This window comes from Panthera onca, chromosome B4 (assembly GCF_046562875.1).
Source record: "Panthera onca isolate mPanOnc1 chromosome B4, mPanOnc1 haplotype 2, whole genome shotgun sequence".
Lineage (NCBI taxonomy): Eukaryota > Metazoa > Chordata > Mammalia > Carnivora > Felidae > Panthera > Panthera onca.
Window position 1 is genome coordinate 78981253 of NC_138345.1, and position 15711 is coordinate 78996963.

The window sequence follows — 15711 nt, forward strand, 5'->3', positions numbered from 1 at the left end:
ATGGGAAGGTCAAAGCATCTCCTCGGGGCACTTGGGGGCTTCTTGGGGGCATCCCAGGTCCACGAAATGTACACAATCCCCACCCTTGGCCTCACATGGGTCCAAGTCCCCCTCAGCAGTCCCCAACTCTAGCCCTGGCCCCGGCCCTACAGACTGGAAAGGATTCCCTTGTCCAGGCCATCCTGATAAATACAGAAACTCCATCTTTATTGGCCGTATAAACATCTCTGGGCTGTACATACATTTCATACATCGTAGTGGAGGGCCAAAGGGGGGACACCAGCAACACAGCAGCTCACCCCCTTTCCCCAAGGCCCACCCACTCTGTGCAAACCAAGGCTAACAGCTCCCGCTCCCTCTTCCTCCCAGGAGAAGTCACTGTATGGGAAGGGGGTCAGGGGTCGTGGCGGCAGGAGACAGGAGGGCTTGGTAGGGGAGGACGTATGTAAGTGCTAGAATCAAACACTGAAGCAAAACAGGCAACTGGCACGGGCAGCAAGCTGGGACACGGGTGCAGCAGGGAAGGGGAGTGAGGGGCCGAGCCGCCTTCTGCGCCTGCGACCACGGCTCCGGGTCTTGCCTTCACCGTGCATCCCAGGGAACTAGGGACAAGGGTACCACAGGTGTCCCAAGGATGGCAAGGAGGGGATGGGAGCAGAGGCCCCAGGCCCCCTCACTTGGCAGCCCCTCTCTCACTCCATTCAACACGTAACAGGCACCCGACTGTGTGTACAGTTGCGGGGAGCCAGAGACTCAGATTCTCTGCGGGACTACGGTGCCTAAGCAGGCAATGAAGGAGAAAGCGGGCTCTCAAGGGAAAGAACAGAGACCCTAGAGTAGTCTTCCTGGGACAGCAGTCAGTGGAAGGAGAGAGAGGCCCAACAGAGCCCCCGAGCCCAGCCAGGGGGATAACAGCAGCAACTGGTTCACAATGAGGACAGGGAACAAAAAAGGGAGATGCAACGGGAAATACTGTGATAAATAGAGGAGGGGGATGTCTCTACTCCACCCCCTGCAAAGCCTCATGCCCAAATAGCAGCTGAGACAGGGTGCTCACTCCTCTCCACTCCTATGGCCGGTGGGGAAAGAAAAGGTGCGGGAGTCCACCAGCCAAAGCAAGCGGGACCCACCAATATACCAATTCCATTCTTAGGGCCTGTTTCTGTCCAACCAGGGACTCGGGCCCAGGACTGACTGATGATCGAGGTAGCACCAGGTCAGAAACATGGGCACACAGGAGCTCGGCAGGGGCCTGATCTGGGGGGAACCGGAGGGACTATGAACTCCCTGGGGGCCTGCTGGGTAAGCAAATCCTTGGGGAAGGCAGGAACTGGGCACCCGGTTCTGCAAAGGGCGAGGAAAAGGAGATGGGGCAGGTCTAGGGAAGAAGCCCCTAGCCACTTAAGGGATGCAGATCCACTTTGACTTTCTCCCCACAGCTCAGCATTCCAATGGTGGGGAAGAAGCCACCAGAAGGTACAACAGCATCCTTCTTCCCGATGATCTTGCCGTTCCGAGTGAAGAAAACCTGGGGGTGGAGGCATGTAGAGGAGTGGAGCAGGTGGGCTCTAGCCTCTTCTGATGATGCTACTAGAGCCACACAGGCCTGAACCCCAAGCACTGCCAACTCTCAGAAGCCCTCGGGGGGAGAGACTTAGGGTGATGTGGGAAGTGACCACAAGGGGGCGTCTGGAAACCAGCTCCCCACCAGAGTCTGGGCAACGTCCAGCACCTCAGAACAGAACACGCCCAGGGCCAGGCCTTCCCCTCTTCCCTGCGTTGGCTGGGGGTCCTATTCCCCAATGATGCCAGCCCCTGCCCAGGCCCAAGAACCCTAGTCCAATGCCACCCTGTCCCCACTCACCACCACCTTCTTGCCCTCATGCTCCTGCTCAATCTCTTCCCCATCTTCTTCTTCTTCCTCTTCCTCTTCTTCCTCTTCTCCCTCCTGGTGCAGGTACATGACATTCCGGACATTCCGGACGCCTCGGGCAGTTGGGGACAGGATCACTGTGTCACAACTGTCATCACTGTCACCTAGAAGGCCAGGAAACTGAGCTCCCGTGGTACTGCCCCCACCATCTGCCTGACCAGCCTGGTCAGCCACCCCCACCTACTCACCCTCACTGTCCAGAATGTAGTCCCGGGGGAACATGATTCCACAGCCCATAATGTCCCCTTTGTAACAGCGTGGCCCGAAGGGGTCCCCCACACCACTGCCGTGGAAGATCTTCCCATCATCTATGGGGGGGGGGGGGCGGGGAGAGGGGGTGGAGGGGAGGGAGAAGACACACACTTGAAGGAAGGGCTGATCCTCTACCCTCCACCGGGCGAGAGGTCCCTGCTTGAAGTTGAATGCTTGCTCCTCTCCCTCTCTGGCACTGAGGAAGGGAAGGGGTCAAGGTGAAACAAAGATGGAAAGACAGGAGTAGAAAGAGGGCACCATATTAAAAAAGAGAGACACAATATTCGCTCAAGATGCTAAGGGGCAGCAGACTCCCTCAGATGCTGGCAGGAGAAGGGAGAGGGGACAGGGGCTGAGGAGGGGATGGGGATGGCACTGGGAGCTCATGGCAACTCCTTTCTAAAGAAAGCCTTAAAGGAAATGAAGCAGACCAAAAAAAGAAACTGCAGAATCTGCAAGAAGGGCGCAGAGGGAGCCAACTCAGAGGCCTGGAATGTCCAGTTTGGGCCCAGATCTCCCGCCCCTGTTTCGGCTCCCCTCGCTTTTCAGGCTGGGAGGAAAAACACAGATGAAGAGAAAGCACTAGCAGCTTGGGAAGGGGAGATGAGACAGCAGCAGGGGAAAGTCTCACCAGCCAGACACTGGAGGGGAGGCCTTTCGCTGGGGGTCAGGAAAATGGATGTCCCTGTGCCTCTACAGCCCCCACGGCCTGAGCTGCCCCGGGGCAGCCCCTACCCACCTGCATGGTAAGCCACAGAGCCTCTGCTCCAGCCAGGGTGCCTGTTCTTGGGATAATCCTGCACCAAGAAGGAAAGAGAAAACCTATGGTCCCATGCACAGAAAGAGAACAGGAGAGAGGGCATCTGCACGTTCAACCTTCTGAAACAGGCTACAACCCCAGAGGGCTGCTCACTCCCCTGCAGCCTCCCACCTCCTTCAGGCACTTGAGGTTGCAGGGGACGCAGGGAAGGTGACAAAGGTGTTTGGCTTTCGCAGCCAGGGCTGCAGGCTGCCCCCACCCCACCTGCAGGCCCATTTGAGTGCTGCAGTCAGGACCCTCTATCTGGTTGTGGGTCATGGGGGGTGCGTATCCTCCCACAGCGAACACACACAACCATGCTCGGGTAAAGACCCTTCTCCCTCCACAGCCTGCCCCCCTGCTCCCCGATTTCCCCAAGAGCTTCTGGGCCCCATTCCAACAGCCCCAGAGCTGAGCAGCTCTCCAGGGCACGAGTCCCCACCTTCCGGGCCAGCCCCAAGGCGATGTAGCATTTCTCTCCAGGGTCCACGATCTCCACCTCAAAGTAGTGGCTCCGGGTGCTCAGCGGGTGCCGGGCCTGGGCCAGCCCCACGTCAACGATACTCTTGCCCTTGCCCAAGTACTCCAGCAGCTGTGGGGGAAGAGCCAGGGGCAGCAGGTGGTGCAGAGGGTAGACTGACACCTGCCCTTAGAAACCTGGTCCAGAGGCACTCAGGACCAGTTTCCTGAGCGTGACAAACCCTTGGCTGGAAGGGAAAGGATCCTAGAAGAAACTGGGCCCCAACGTTCTGGGCAGGCATGGGAGAATGGGGCAGAGGGGGGGAAGCAAAGGAGGCAGCACAGGCAGGAGGGCTGAGCCCCGCACCCATCTACCTACTGAGCCAAAGCCCCTCTCCTTGCTTTGGGGGAGAGGCGGGCAGCAGCACAGCACCCCAGCTGGCTGAGCACCCAGGACCACACTAGGGGTCTCCAGGCTGTCACCTCCCTGCCCTGAACGACCCTGCTAGAAGAGGTCTACCCAGGGGCCCTGGACAGGAGAAAAAGAGATGTGAGGACGTGAAGCCTGCGCTGAGAGGAGACATGAGGGGGCCTAATGGGGACAGGGAGGATGCAGAGGTTAGGTGCCAACTCCAGATGTCTGAGGGAGGGGAGACAGCTCAGAAACCACTTCTGCCTAGGATGGGACGGACGTGATTTCTCAAGGGCTGTTTGACTTGGCTGTGGACAGAGCTGGGTCAGGGAGGCCGCAGGGAATCAGGGAACCCAGAATGACCAGCTCCACTCTTTACTTAATGTGAAGGAGGGGAGCAGGCAGGCCGGAGACATAAAGGCAGGCTTTCCTGTTCACAGCCCCTCTCAGCCCTTTCACAGCAGGGGTGTGGAGGTGGAGGGAGAGGGGAGGCGACTGACGGACTCTTGGGGCTCTTCAATTCCACAATGGTCCTGCCTGGGCATGATGGGGCGGCCACCCCCAAGCTGGGAGGATTTATTTATCAGTTGTCATGGTAATGGTGGGGTTATGACTCAACCCCATCCCCTCTTTCCTCACCCTCAGCATCACCTGGGAGTCCTTAATCCCTTTTTAATTAGCCAAACTGCCCCTCAAGACTTTAGTCTACCCTCCCACCCCTCCAGCCCAGAAGAAAACACTGCCTGGGGACCTCCTCCACTCATCCCTGGCAAGCCTTGGGATGCTGGCCTCTCACCCCCAAAGAACTCCTGCCTGAACAGGAAAGGAATTATGCTGGCCTGCACCAGTGCAAAAGCCTAGGTGTCTGTGGCAGAGGCAGGGCCTGCACCCTCACCACCCCTTCAGACAGAACACTTGAGGGACGAGGTCCCCTTCTCAGCCCTCGATCCCCAAAGCCCTGCCACCTCAAGTCCGTCCTCCCCTCCTCTCCAAAAGAGAACTGAGGTGGGGAGAGGCAACCAGAGGAAAAGCCAGAGCTGCATGGGAAGCCTCCTACATCCACACCCAGGCTTTTTTTCAAATTTCTCCAGCCATGACCTTCTGTGTTTCAGGTTATGCTGACCCTATTTTATTTACACCCCTAGCCCAGGTCTTCTCGGTTAGCTCACACTGCTTTCTTTCACCACAAGGGGGTTTCCCCACAGGCCATGTTCTGATTTACCGGGTACTAATTAAAGGCCCACACTGCTGGACTTCCCCTCAAGGTCCTGTATCCTCTGCTGGGCCTGGGTTCCTCCTCGGCATCTCCCCACAAGCCGGGAGGGGTAGAACCTGGTGTGCATTAACTGGCTTAACGCTCCACCCAGTGCGAGGAGCCCCCCAGCCCACCCTCTCCGGCCAGCATTGCAGAACTGGGTGGGGGATCCCACAGCTGCCCTCGACCCACTCCATCCAACTGGCCTCGGCGTAGGAAACACAGTGTTCTCCACTTCCAGAGCCAAGAGGCAGCGGCTCCAGATCCTGATCCTTGGGAAAAACCCGCCCAACCATTCCCTCTGCCTCAGCCCTGAGGACTGCGGCCACTGCAGTCTTGTCTGTGGACAGGGTGGGGACGCTTCCTCCAGCTAAAAGGTCAGGAGGACGAAACCCACTAATGTGGGACTCTGAAACCCACTCCCCACCTGGCACAGCATTTCAGACAGACTGCTGACAGCTGGAAGACTAGGTCCCAGCAAATGCCGCCCTCTGCAAGAGAAGAACCACCCTCCCCTTAGGGTGTAAACTGCCCCAATTCATCTGATCCTCTCTCAGCATTTACAGGGGCAGGTGGGGAGTGTGGCCTCCCTGACAGATCCTAGCTTGAGTTCACTCCTCCCCTCCTGAGACTAGGGCTTTAGCAACCTAGTGGAGATGGGAGGTTTAGCCCCTAGGGTCTGAGTTGCTAGAATCTCAATGCTGGTCCCTCATCTGTGCCTCAAATGCCTTTCAGTTTGGAAAGAGAATCACACAGACCTGGGTTCAAATCCTAACTCCTCTTAGTCACTAGAAGCTAACTTCGAGAAAGCGACTTTTGCTCCTTTAAGCCACAGTTTCTTCCTCAGTAAAAGGAATTTTCCTAAAATGGGCGAGAGAAGACTAAATGAAGTGTGTCAAGTGCTCAGCATGGAGCCTGCCCCCAGGTGATCAACACATGTTCCGCCTTTCCCTAAATCAGGAAACGGGGGGTGTACCAGAACATACCCACGTATCAATGCTCCATGAACATGAACCGTCACCCCAAAGCTACAACAGACTATAACTTCACATCACAGACAGAAATGACCCTTCATCTCAGCCCTTACCTCCAACTCCAGCAGCCCCATAGGCCCCAGAACTGGTCACCGTTCCCCTAGGACAGATGAGCACGCCCCAGATTACTCTGTCCCCATTGACCAGCTGCCCTCCTCTTAGTACTTCTCAAATAATGCCCAAGCAGCAGGAATATTCCCCCACATCTTTGGTGGGGTAAGGGCATCCTTTCCTCAGTGCTTTCAAGCCCCCCGACTCCTGAGCCTCCCTCCCCATAGCACCAAAGCCCTGAGAGGCCAAACAGGTGGACTCGAAGCCACAGAATGGAAGCTGCGGGCCAGAGTGCAGAGAGCCTCCTGCACTCCAACCCCCCACCTCCCAGTAGCGCCTCCTCAGCCACTTCTCTCTGGCTGGTATCCGCCCTCCTCCTCTTGCCAGCAGAGACCCTAATCCCTCTTGACAGGAGCAAGGGAGGGCTCAGTGCCCTGAGGGCCTAGAAGCAGCTGAAACAGGCACCAAGAACGTGCTCCACACTCCCCACCGGCCAGCTCAGGCCTCAACATGGTCTCCTCCTGGGTTGGGTTGGGTTGGGTCCGGGAGGACCCCTGGAGGGTGAGGCCTTATTCACCCCTCTCTGTGTACCAAAGCCGTTGCTCCATCACTAAGGAGTTGTCAGAGGAGCTATGAGCAGGAAACAAAGACAGAATCAGTCTAATCCCCCAGCTTTACCTACTGCCCCCCACCCTCCACACATTACCTCACTTTGCAAAGCCTGGGGGCAGGGATGAGGTGAGGGGTAACACCCCCATCCCTGAGCAAACACAGCAGCGGTTCCTCAACACCCTCAGAGCTCTGCAAAGGAGGGACTCTTCAGGAGGGGAAACTGAGGCCACAGGATGCAGGGGGAAGGATTCCACTCAAGAAAGAGCCAGGTCTGTCTATATACAGGTGCTCAGATCAAACAGACACAACTAAATATCAACTGTTGAAGCTAGGTAGCAGGTAAATGGGTGCACACTGAACCATTTTTTCAACTTCTCCATATGTTTGAAATTGTTCATAATTTAATGTTGGAGGGAAAAAAGAGGGTCAGGAATTCGTTCTTCTCTGTAGGAAGAACCAGTGAGAAGGGAAGAGAGAAGATAACAGAGACTCCAAACTGAGAGAAAGGCCCAGGAGGCAAAGGGTCCCAGGCAGCAAGGTAAGCTCACCCAAAAGGGCCGTGGGCTAAGAGAGCTAGTCAGGAGACTGACAGGGGAGCTGGGGACTTAAAGCCCAGGAACCCCGATTCACCTTACAAGAAGGGCCAGGAGGAGAGATGACGGGCTACAGAAGAGGAGTTGGGGAGAAGGGCACAGCATGTGTCTGGCAGTGGACAGAGTGGTGGCAAGGGATCAAAGAATAAATATCTGGACTTAGTTTCACTACTAATTCACTGTTTGACATTTGAACAAGTCTCTTCACTTCTGTCTGGTGCTGTTTTTTCATCAATCGCACAAGAGATCTGGGAGCATGAGGGCTGTCACAAAGACTAGGGGAGGGAGCTCCCAGCACCCTGGGTCTGGGTGCCAAGGATGCTAAACGTCCTGCATGTCAAGGTGAATGGTCTTCGGCTCCACACTGGGAAGCCCTGGACTGGATGGCATCAGAGCCTCCCCCAGACCTTTATGGTTCTAAAAGGCGCTCTACCGGGAATGTCACCCAAGGCGGGAGAAACAGGGCCCATCCAACAGCGGAGGTCTTGAGGCTCCAGGGAAAGGCTCCCCACAGAGGGGACAGGAAAACAGGAAGGGCAAAATGGAAAAACAGCTGAGCTATACATCTTTAGAAGTGGGAGGCACAGGCCTCCAATAGCCCAAATGACCTCTCCCAGGCTCCTCCAGGAGATACAACTCCGATCCCCAGATCACAAACACAATGGATGGTCAGAAGGGACAAGAAGGAGCAGGGCAAGAGACAAGCAGGGATAGGGTCCGAGGGGATGGAAAGAAGAAACCGGGTATGTCACCCTCATTTGAAAGATGGAGTCGCTGGCAAGAGAAGAAGAAAGGCATGTATCTCTCAAGAGGCTCATGCTCCAGTCTGCCCCAGAGGAGCAGGTGCTCAGGGAACAGTGTGCCCACCCTGCCAGCTGTCCCCAGCTGGGGTGAGGGTCTGAGAGAAGAGCCAAACAGCTTATGTCTAAGAAAGAAAAAATTCTCAAATGTGTGACCTGAGGGCATTGGGGGAGGGCGGAGAGGAAGGAAGGCTATTTATAAATGTCTACAGGATTCTACATCAATTAAAAAAGATTGCCTGGGAGGAGCTGGGGCCAGAGTGGGGACAGGTCCAGGCAGGGAAAAGATGCCAGGAAAACAGTCTTGAGGAGAGGTCAGGGATGAGAGCTGGAACATCGCCCTGGCTCAGTCCCAAGTTCAACTCTGTAGATGTTGTCAAAATGATGGCGGAAGGGGGAAAGAAAGAGATGAGGATCAAAGAGTGGGCATCTGAAGCCTCCCGGCTTGCCGCCATTGCGGTCCTCAGACCCCACTGCCAGAGGGGGTGCAGAGTGTCAGGAGCAGCAGGAGGGCACACGTTCTGCCATTTTCCTTGAGTCTGACTCACCTTGAACTCCAGAAATGGGGGGAGCCTTGCTCATAACCCACTCCCACCCCCCACTGCTTCTGTTTTGCTATCAAAGGCTAAGCTGAAAACAGCCTGGGTTGGGGTGAGAAGGCCAGAGGGTGGAGAAAAAGGTTGAGCCGGGAGCAAGAGGGCGGCAGAGGGACAATTCGAAGTGGGAGGCCAGAGCAGCCCACTGGAGGCCAGGGCCAGACCCCTGACGCAGCATCCATTCACTCCCAGCCCAGCATGAGGCATCGAGGGTAGATGTGAAGAATTTCCCTCTCCTAAGGTCCATACACTCCCCAAGAAAGTTTCAAATCCAGGGAGAGACCAAAGCAGGTATGAGGAGACGGTGTATTAAAAAAGCAGACTCTGGAGGGTCAAGGATTGTCAATGAACCTTCATTTGCCTTCATTCGCATTCCTCTATCAAAATGTAGGGGGAAGACAGAAGACATTGACATTGATACTTACTCAAGACAGATCTCAGAACCTTCCCCCACAGGAGCAGGGCTTGTGACCACACATAACCTGCAGCACAGTGAGTGGAGAGCTTGGGCCAGCTGAGCTAAGACTGGGCTTTTGAAAGGAGGATCCAGGCATCCCGCCTCCAAATGAGCCCGGATGTGCAGGGCAGCGGAAGCCACCAGATGCAAAAAGAACCAAAGAAGGCAAAGGAGAACTACTGCTGTTCTCAGAGTAAAGCAACTAACCTGAGCTCTCAGTGACACAAAAGGAAGACAGCCAATCAGCACTAAGGAGAACACAGATCTGGATTCAAGAAGTTGCGTCAAGGCCCCAAGTTCCCGTTTCCCAAAACCCTATAAAAGACACTGTCCTCACTCCCCATTCTAAGCAATTCAGACATGCATATGTGGCCCGCAGAGTTCAGCCCAGGCCTCCCGGTCCAACCCCCACCACTCCACCCTCTCCTCCACTTACAGTTCCACACACTCGGACATCATGCAGCCGACCCCACTCGTCCTCGTAACTGTCCACCATCATGACGCTGTCGTCCTCGCGGCCCAGCTCAGCGTTGAGGTGCAGCCTCACCTCTTCACCCAGAGAGTGCATGCCCACTGCTGGGAACAGTCCATCTGGGGACATGGGCATGATGGTGGAGCCCACCTGCAGCAGAGGGAGGGAGGAAGGGAGCTGCCACCTGGCTCACTTTTCCACAGCTCACCTAATTCTCACAAGGGTACTTTTGAGATGATGCAACAAATAACTACCACACACGCTGACGGCAAAACAGAGGTACGGAAAAGTTTAAAAAGTTGCTAAGCACGCCTGGCCAAGCAAGGTATCCACAAAGCTAGAGGGCAGACATAAATCTCTTGACTTGCTGTCAAATGCTTTCGGCACGTGTGTGTTCTAGAGGCACAGAAGCTAAGGAGGGCCCCCCGCCCCCCACCAAGGCCTGAGAGAGCAATGTTCCCAGGGTGGGAGATGGAGCAGGAAAGGAGACGAAAGACAGCTGAGGGTCTCTCTTCCATCGCTCTTACCCATCTCTTCACCGCTACTAGCCTGTCTCCAAAGAGGGAAGGAAAGAAGAAGCGAAACAAGAAAAATAAACACAGAACGGACATATCCCTCAAAAGCATTCAAGTCTAATCTCCGAAGAGGACCTCCAGCTTATGCAGCCAGGCTGTAACCTCTTCCTCTCCTTTTCTGCTCAAAACTTTCCCCCAAATAACCCAATTCGGTCCCCTACAATCTCTGCCCATCCTCCACTGCACTAACCCACCCCTGTGCACATATCATCTAGCCAATGTCCTGGCTTCCCCTGGGCAGGGAAAGTGTCTTGTCCCGTACACAGACTTCAGGAGAACCTGAGGCTGGCCTGAAGGAGGTGGAACTAAAGCCTATGGGTCCCCGAGCAAGCCCAGCCAGGAGATGATTTCCACTCCCACAGATCCTCGGATGGCTTCAACGCGCTTAAATCCCACCTGGGATTTCCCACTCACCCGCTTCCCATTTTTGGTGAAGAAGATCTGGGCAGTCTGTACATCAAAGGACACGGGCTCAATGCCGCAGCCAATCCGGTCCCCGGAGTTGCACTTTGACCCAAACTGGCGGCCCTTGGCTCGGCCATTGTACAGCCTGCAAACAGAGCAGCACAGACACAGGACCTGAGCCTGGCCTCCCAACTTCTCCACGGCACTGACCCCTGGGGCCTACCTTGCTGCTCCCAGTCACCCTGCGATGGCATCTGTGTCCACGCATGAGCTCCACCCTCCCCTCCAAGTCTGCAAACCTCCAAGGGTAGCTATCAGGCCACCTTCCCATCCTGATCAGAAAAGTCTATGAAAATACCCCAAGACAGGTGAAGGAATGGCAAAAACCACGTCCAGGTAGTCCTTTATATCTAAGGTTCCCGAATCCACAGGAAAGGGACAAGGTTCCACAGGAGGCAACTCACTTGCCATCATCAGCGTGGTAGGCTACAGAGTCAGGCAACCAGCCAGGCTGGTGATCCAAGCTGTAGTACTGAGGGACCAGCCCCACAGCAATGGTGCCCCGCACCCCGCTGTCCACAATCGACACCTACAAGGAAGAGCGCAGGGGGAAGGAAGTTAGCAGGCATCGAGATGAATTTCTGCCAGGGTGGGGAAGGGGAGTCAGACATCAAAGGCTCAAAGAGCCTCAAAGAGACAGAAAACATGGTAATCAAAGAAAAAGAAAGGACACTGAGGGGAGAACTGGGGAGACCAGGGGCCTACTTTGTCATGATTACTCAGAAAATCATTTGCAAGCTATGGAAAATGACAGGAAAATGAGCAGATGCTGGGCTCGGGTTAGGAAGTGGGAAAGGACATGGGTCCGAGTCTGGGGTGTGGGTCATAACTCCTCCCCTAGTTGAGGGGCAGGAGAACAGAAGAGACAGGGTGACAGCACTGGGGCATCTATCTCTCAGCTGAGGCACCATGGTATTCTGTGCCCTTTTCTCAGCCAAGAAGACAGCCCTGATGGCAAATTAAAAGGAAGAGAGCAAGAATCTCCTTGGAGCTTAACAATCTCACCCCCTGCTCTCCCCCCACCCACTGCCTTGATCACCTCAAAATAATTGCTGTCCTTGGTCAGGGGTCGAGAAGCCACGTAGCAGCCAACTTCACCGGAGTTTCCATGGTAACTAACAGAAGAATGGGGGGGGGGGTTCATTAGCAGCCTAGCCCAGGAGTGGGGGTAGGGCCTCAGCATCCTCACCGCTGCCCCATCCCCCGGTAAGGGCCAACACAGAGGAGAATCTATCAGGCCACACTTCGGGACATCTGCACAGACACCGTAACAAGATACTTGAGGTCACCCACCCCTCCTGCTGCCTCCAGCCAGGGTCCAACCCACATCAGACCAACATGAGCGTGGCTCCTTCATTTCTAGGAGGAAAAGAATGCGGAACCTCCCTTAATTGCCTAGCCGGGGTCTCACAACCCTGTCTAACCTCAATCCCTCATGCTGCAGCTTTGGCCTTTTTCTCTGGCTCTGTCTTCAGTGGAGCTGAAGCACAGCTGGTCTCTATCCTCTGCACCAAAGCCCTTCGTAGACTGGAAGACGGTTATTCAGTCCCCACTCCTCAACTTTTTTGCCTTCAGGCTAAACAGCACTACTTCCTTCCCCCCCCACTTCAGGGACAACTTTGTGACAGAATTAGGCTCAGAAGGAGTCAGGGAAGGGGTTCAAGCCAGAAGAGAGAGAAAACAAACACAAACACACAAGCCAAAGGGCTGGAAACTGGTGGGCAGGACGCACTGTGGGACTGTCCTCCCAAAACAGGAAATCCACTGCCTCTGAAACGGCTACTCTCCACCAAACCCCACCCCCTGAGATGCAGGCAGAAGGAGACCCAGACAAGCCACACACCCACTGGAGTCCCCTCAACGAGGCACTTGGGCGACTCGACACACCAGCAGCTTCCTCTCTCTTACATGACTGCTTCTAATGTGGACCAGGACAGTGACCCAGAGACACAGCTCCACACCGCTCCACTCAGAAAGGCCTCCAGGGTCAAAGGCCCTCGCAGGGCAGGTGCCAACAGTCGTCTGCCTCTGAAAAGACCCCTTTTCATCTCTAAGACCTGGCAGAGGAAGGAAAATGTGGAAGCACTCCCCCTAAACTCACCTCAAAGTGTCTCCGTCTACAAGAATGTGCTTGAACCTCTCCTGGTATCGGAAAGCCCGGACCTCCCGAATTTCCCGGATCCTCCGGCGCCAATTCAGAAACCGGTAGTGCAGGTTGAGGTCATCCATCTTGTTCATGAGAACAAACCTGCCATGGGGAGAAGGAGACTGAGAAGGAGACTGAGAAGGAGGCAGGGCCCAGAGCACACCAGAACGTGGAGAGGGCACTGGACTCAAAGTCAGTCAACAATCCCCAACCTCGTCCCTACATCCAGCATTTCCTGAGCTCCTACTATGTGCACTGTTCTTGGTGTTAGGAGTACCGCTGTGAACAAGATGGGTGGGATTCCTGTTCTCACAGCACTTCCGTTCCAGTGCGGGAGGCGTGACAGGGAAGACACGGACCTGACGACGTCGGACAGTAGAGGAAAAAAGTAGAGTGGGGTGACGCAGAATAAAGGCGTAAAGTCTAAAGACTACTTTGGATACAGCGGACAGAGGAAGTCTCTCTAAGGTGACACTTGAGTTAAGAAGAAGCCAGGCGTGGGACAAGCTCAAGAAAGAGTATTTCAGGCAGAGGGGCCAGCCAGGACACAGGTCGTGGGGTGGAAAGGCAGGCACGGTAGAGGAATACAAAGGCCAGGGTGGCTGGTGCGTAGGCAATGCGTGTGGGAGAGTGTTCAAGAAGAAGATGGGAAGAAGCCAGGAGCCAGAGCAGACCACAGGTTAAGGAGTCTGGATTTTATCCCAAGCGGGACAGGAAACCTCTGGAGGGTTTTAAGCAAGGAAATGACAGGACTTTTAAGGTTTATCAGATGTTAAAGATCATTCAGGCTGTTGGCTGGAGAAATGATCACAGATATGCGAGAGCAGAAGGGGCGAACAAGTAAGAGGCTGTTGGAGCAGCTCCAATGAGAGATGGCATCCACTAGGAGGGTAGCAGTGAAGATGGAGAGGAGTAGGATGACCTGGATATTTAAATCACCAACGGTGCTAATATATGAATGAATGAATGAATGAATGAATGAACGAACGAATGAATTTTTCCTGGAAGCCAAAAGTGACGAAAATGGGAGGTACTTTTCTCTTCCCATCGCCCAAACATTGGGACAGAGGTTCCATCAAGGCCTGACAGTACCCTGCATACAGTAGGTGCTTAAATGAGCCTTAGCTGGGCTGAATTCGACCCCAATGCGCTTGTTACACCCTTCTGCGGTAGCCACAGGCACCACGTGGCCCAGAAGGGTTGGCACCGGCGGGGCTGCCCTCCTCACTCGCCGCCTGGGCTCCACCCCAGATAGATAGTGGCCCCCAGACCTAAGGACGTCCGCTCGCCCAGAACCGCACAGCCTTGGCACCCGCGAGCGGTGGCCGCACCGGGTCCCGCCTCCAGCCCGGACACCGCCTGGCCCTCAGACGAGACCCTAGGGCAGGAGGGCCGGGCTCGTCAGCGCGACTACACCCAGTCTCCCCAGGCCCGGCACGGGGCCGAGGAGGGTCCCGAGGCAGGAAGCCCAGGCACCGGGGCGCAGGCCCCGCCTCTGACCCCGAAGCCTCCGCCCAGGACCCCCGCCTCCCGCCTCAGGCTCCGGGGGGGGGGGGGACCCGAAGCCTCCGGGACCCCGCCCCCCCCGATCCCCGCCTACCGGGGCCGCCGCGTTCTCCTCATCCATAGGCCTCTCAGCTCCTCACACTAGCTCTTCGGCCGCCGCCACCACACACATCCGGGTCCCCGCCCTTCCTACGTTCTCCGAGGCCCGCCCATCCCCACCCTCTCCGGCCAATCTGCAGTGGCCCAGGACGACAGGCATCTGCAAGAACCAATGGGAGGACGCAGGCAGGCTCGGGCGCGGCCCGGTGAACTGGCTACCTAGCGCAGGGTAGGGGCTGGTAAACCCGAGGGTGGGAGGGTGGAGGCAGCGACGTGGCGGCGCGGACGCCGCGCCGGGCGCCGTGCCGGGCGCCGTGGGCGCGGACTGGGCGGTCAAGGGGCGGCTCCCGCGCCGGGCGGGGCGAGCGGGGAAGGTCCCTGCGCACCTACAGCTGCTGCCAGTCTTGCCTGCGCGCTCGTTCTGTGGCACAGACGACGCTGAAAGCAAGCTTCGTAGGAATGTCCTCTTAAGCCACCTAGCAACCTTATGAAATGACCTTATGAAATGAATCTTATCATTATCTCCTTTTTGCAGATGCAGATCTTGAGGCTGGCCTCCATAGCTCGTGCGCCTGTTACCATGTGCTTTATATTTATTCTCCAGAGCTATGCTATTACCATGTGCTCTTTATCCCACACCCCCCCCCACCCCCCCCCACCCCCCCCCCCCCGAGCTCCACGTCTTGTCACCTTCCGCTCATTCTGGGAAGGACAGTTCAGGACAGTTCATTCCAGGAAAAGAGAACTTCGGATGCAAAACCACGATGGCATGAAACCTCTGGCTGTTACGGAAGGGAAGCTTTGGGTGTGACCTAAGGAAAGTTAGGCCCGAGTCATTATATGAAGGAAAGGATACTCATATTTATTGAGCACCTACTAAAGGGTGTTTATTACCACTCTCGGGAGGGCTGCCCAGGTCGCCACCCATCACCAGATGTCCCTTCCAGATCAGAGGGTTTTCCCTCCTCTGCGTTCTCATACCATTTCATTTGCGCCTCATCTAAGCACTTTTTACAATCTTTCATTACCTAAAAGTCACTTCTGTATATAGGTCTGTCTCTGCTAGATATACAGTGGCCACTTGGCATGATGGAAATAGGTGATGGAAGAAAATGTAGATGGGAAATTAAGAAATCTGGATTAGAGCCCCAGTTCTATGCCTGAGGTCAAGGTCTTGGTGTTCTTACCCATAAAC

The 15711-nt window shown here is 55.6% G+C and overlaps 1 protein-coding gene across 2 annotated transcripts; it reads right to left on the minus strand.

The window, feature by feature from the left end:
* Positions 1-183: 183 nt before the first annotated feature.
* SPRYD3 (SPRY domain containing 3) lies at positions 184-14637 on the minus strand. Of its 2 annotated transcripts, XM_060657510.3 has the most exons (12): positions 14512-14629; positions 13135-13270; positions 12867-13013; positions 11805-11880; positions 11170-11294; positions 10715-10850; positions 9690-9875; positions 3427-3576; positions 2925-2982; positions 2122-2241; positions 1865-2037; positions 184-1528 (listed from the first exon to the last, which is right to left on the minus strand). In XM_060657510.3, coding segments are annotated over exons 2-12 (1308 nt in total). In that variant the 5' UTR covers positions 13137-13270; positions 14512-14629; the 3' UTR covers positions 184-1393. The 2 variants fall into 2 exon arrangements, with proteins under 2 accessions (XP_060513493.1, XP_060513492.1); XM_060657509.2 differs by lacking the exon at positions 13135-13270 and having other exon boundaries at positions 14512-14637.
* Between the last annotated feature and the right edge of the window lie 1074 nt (positions 14638-15711).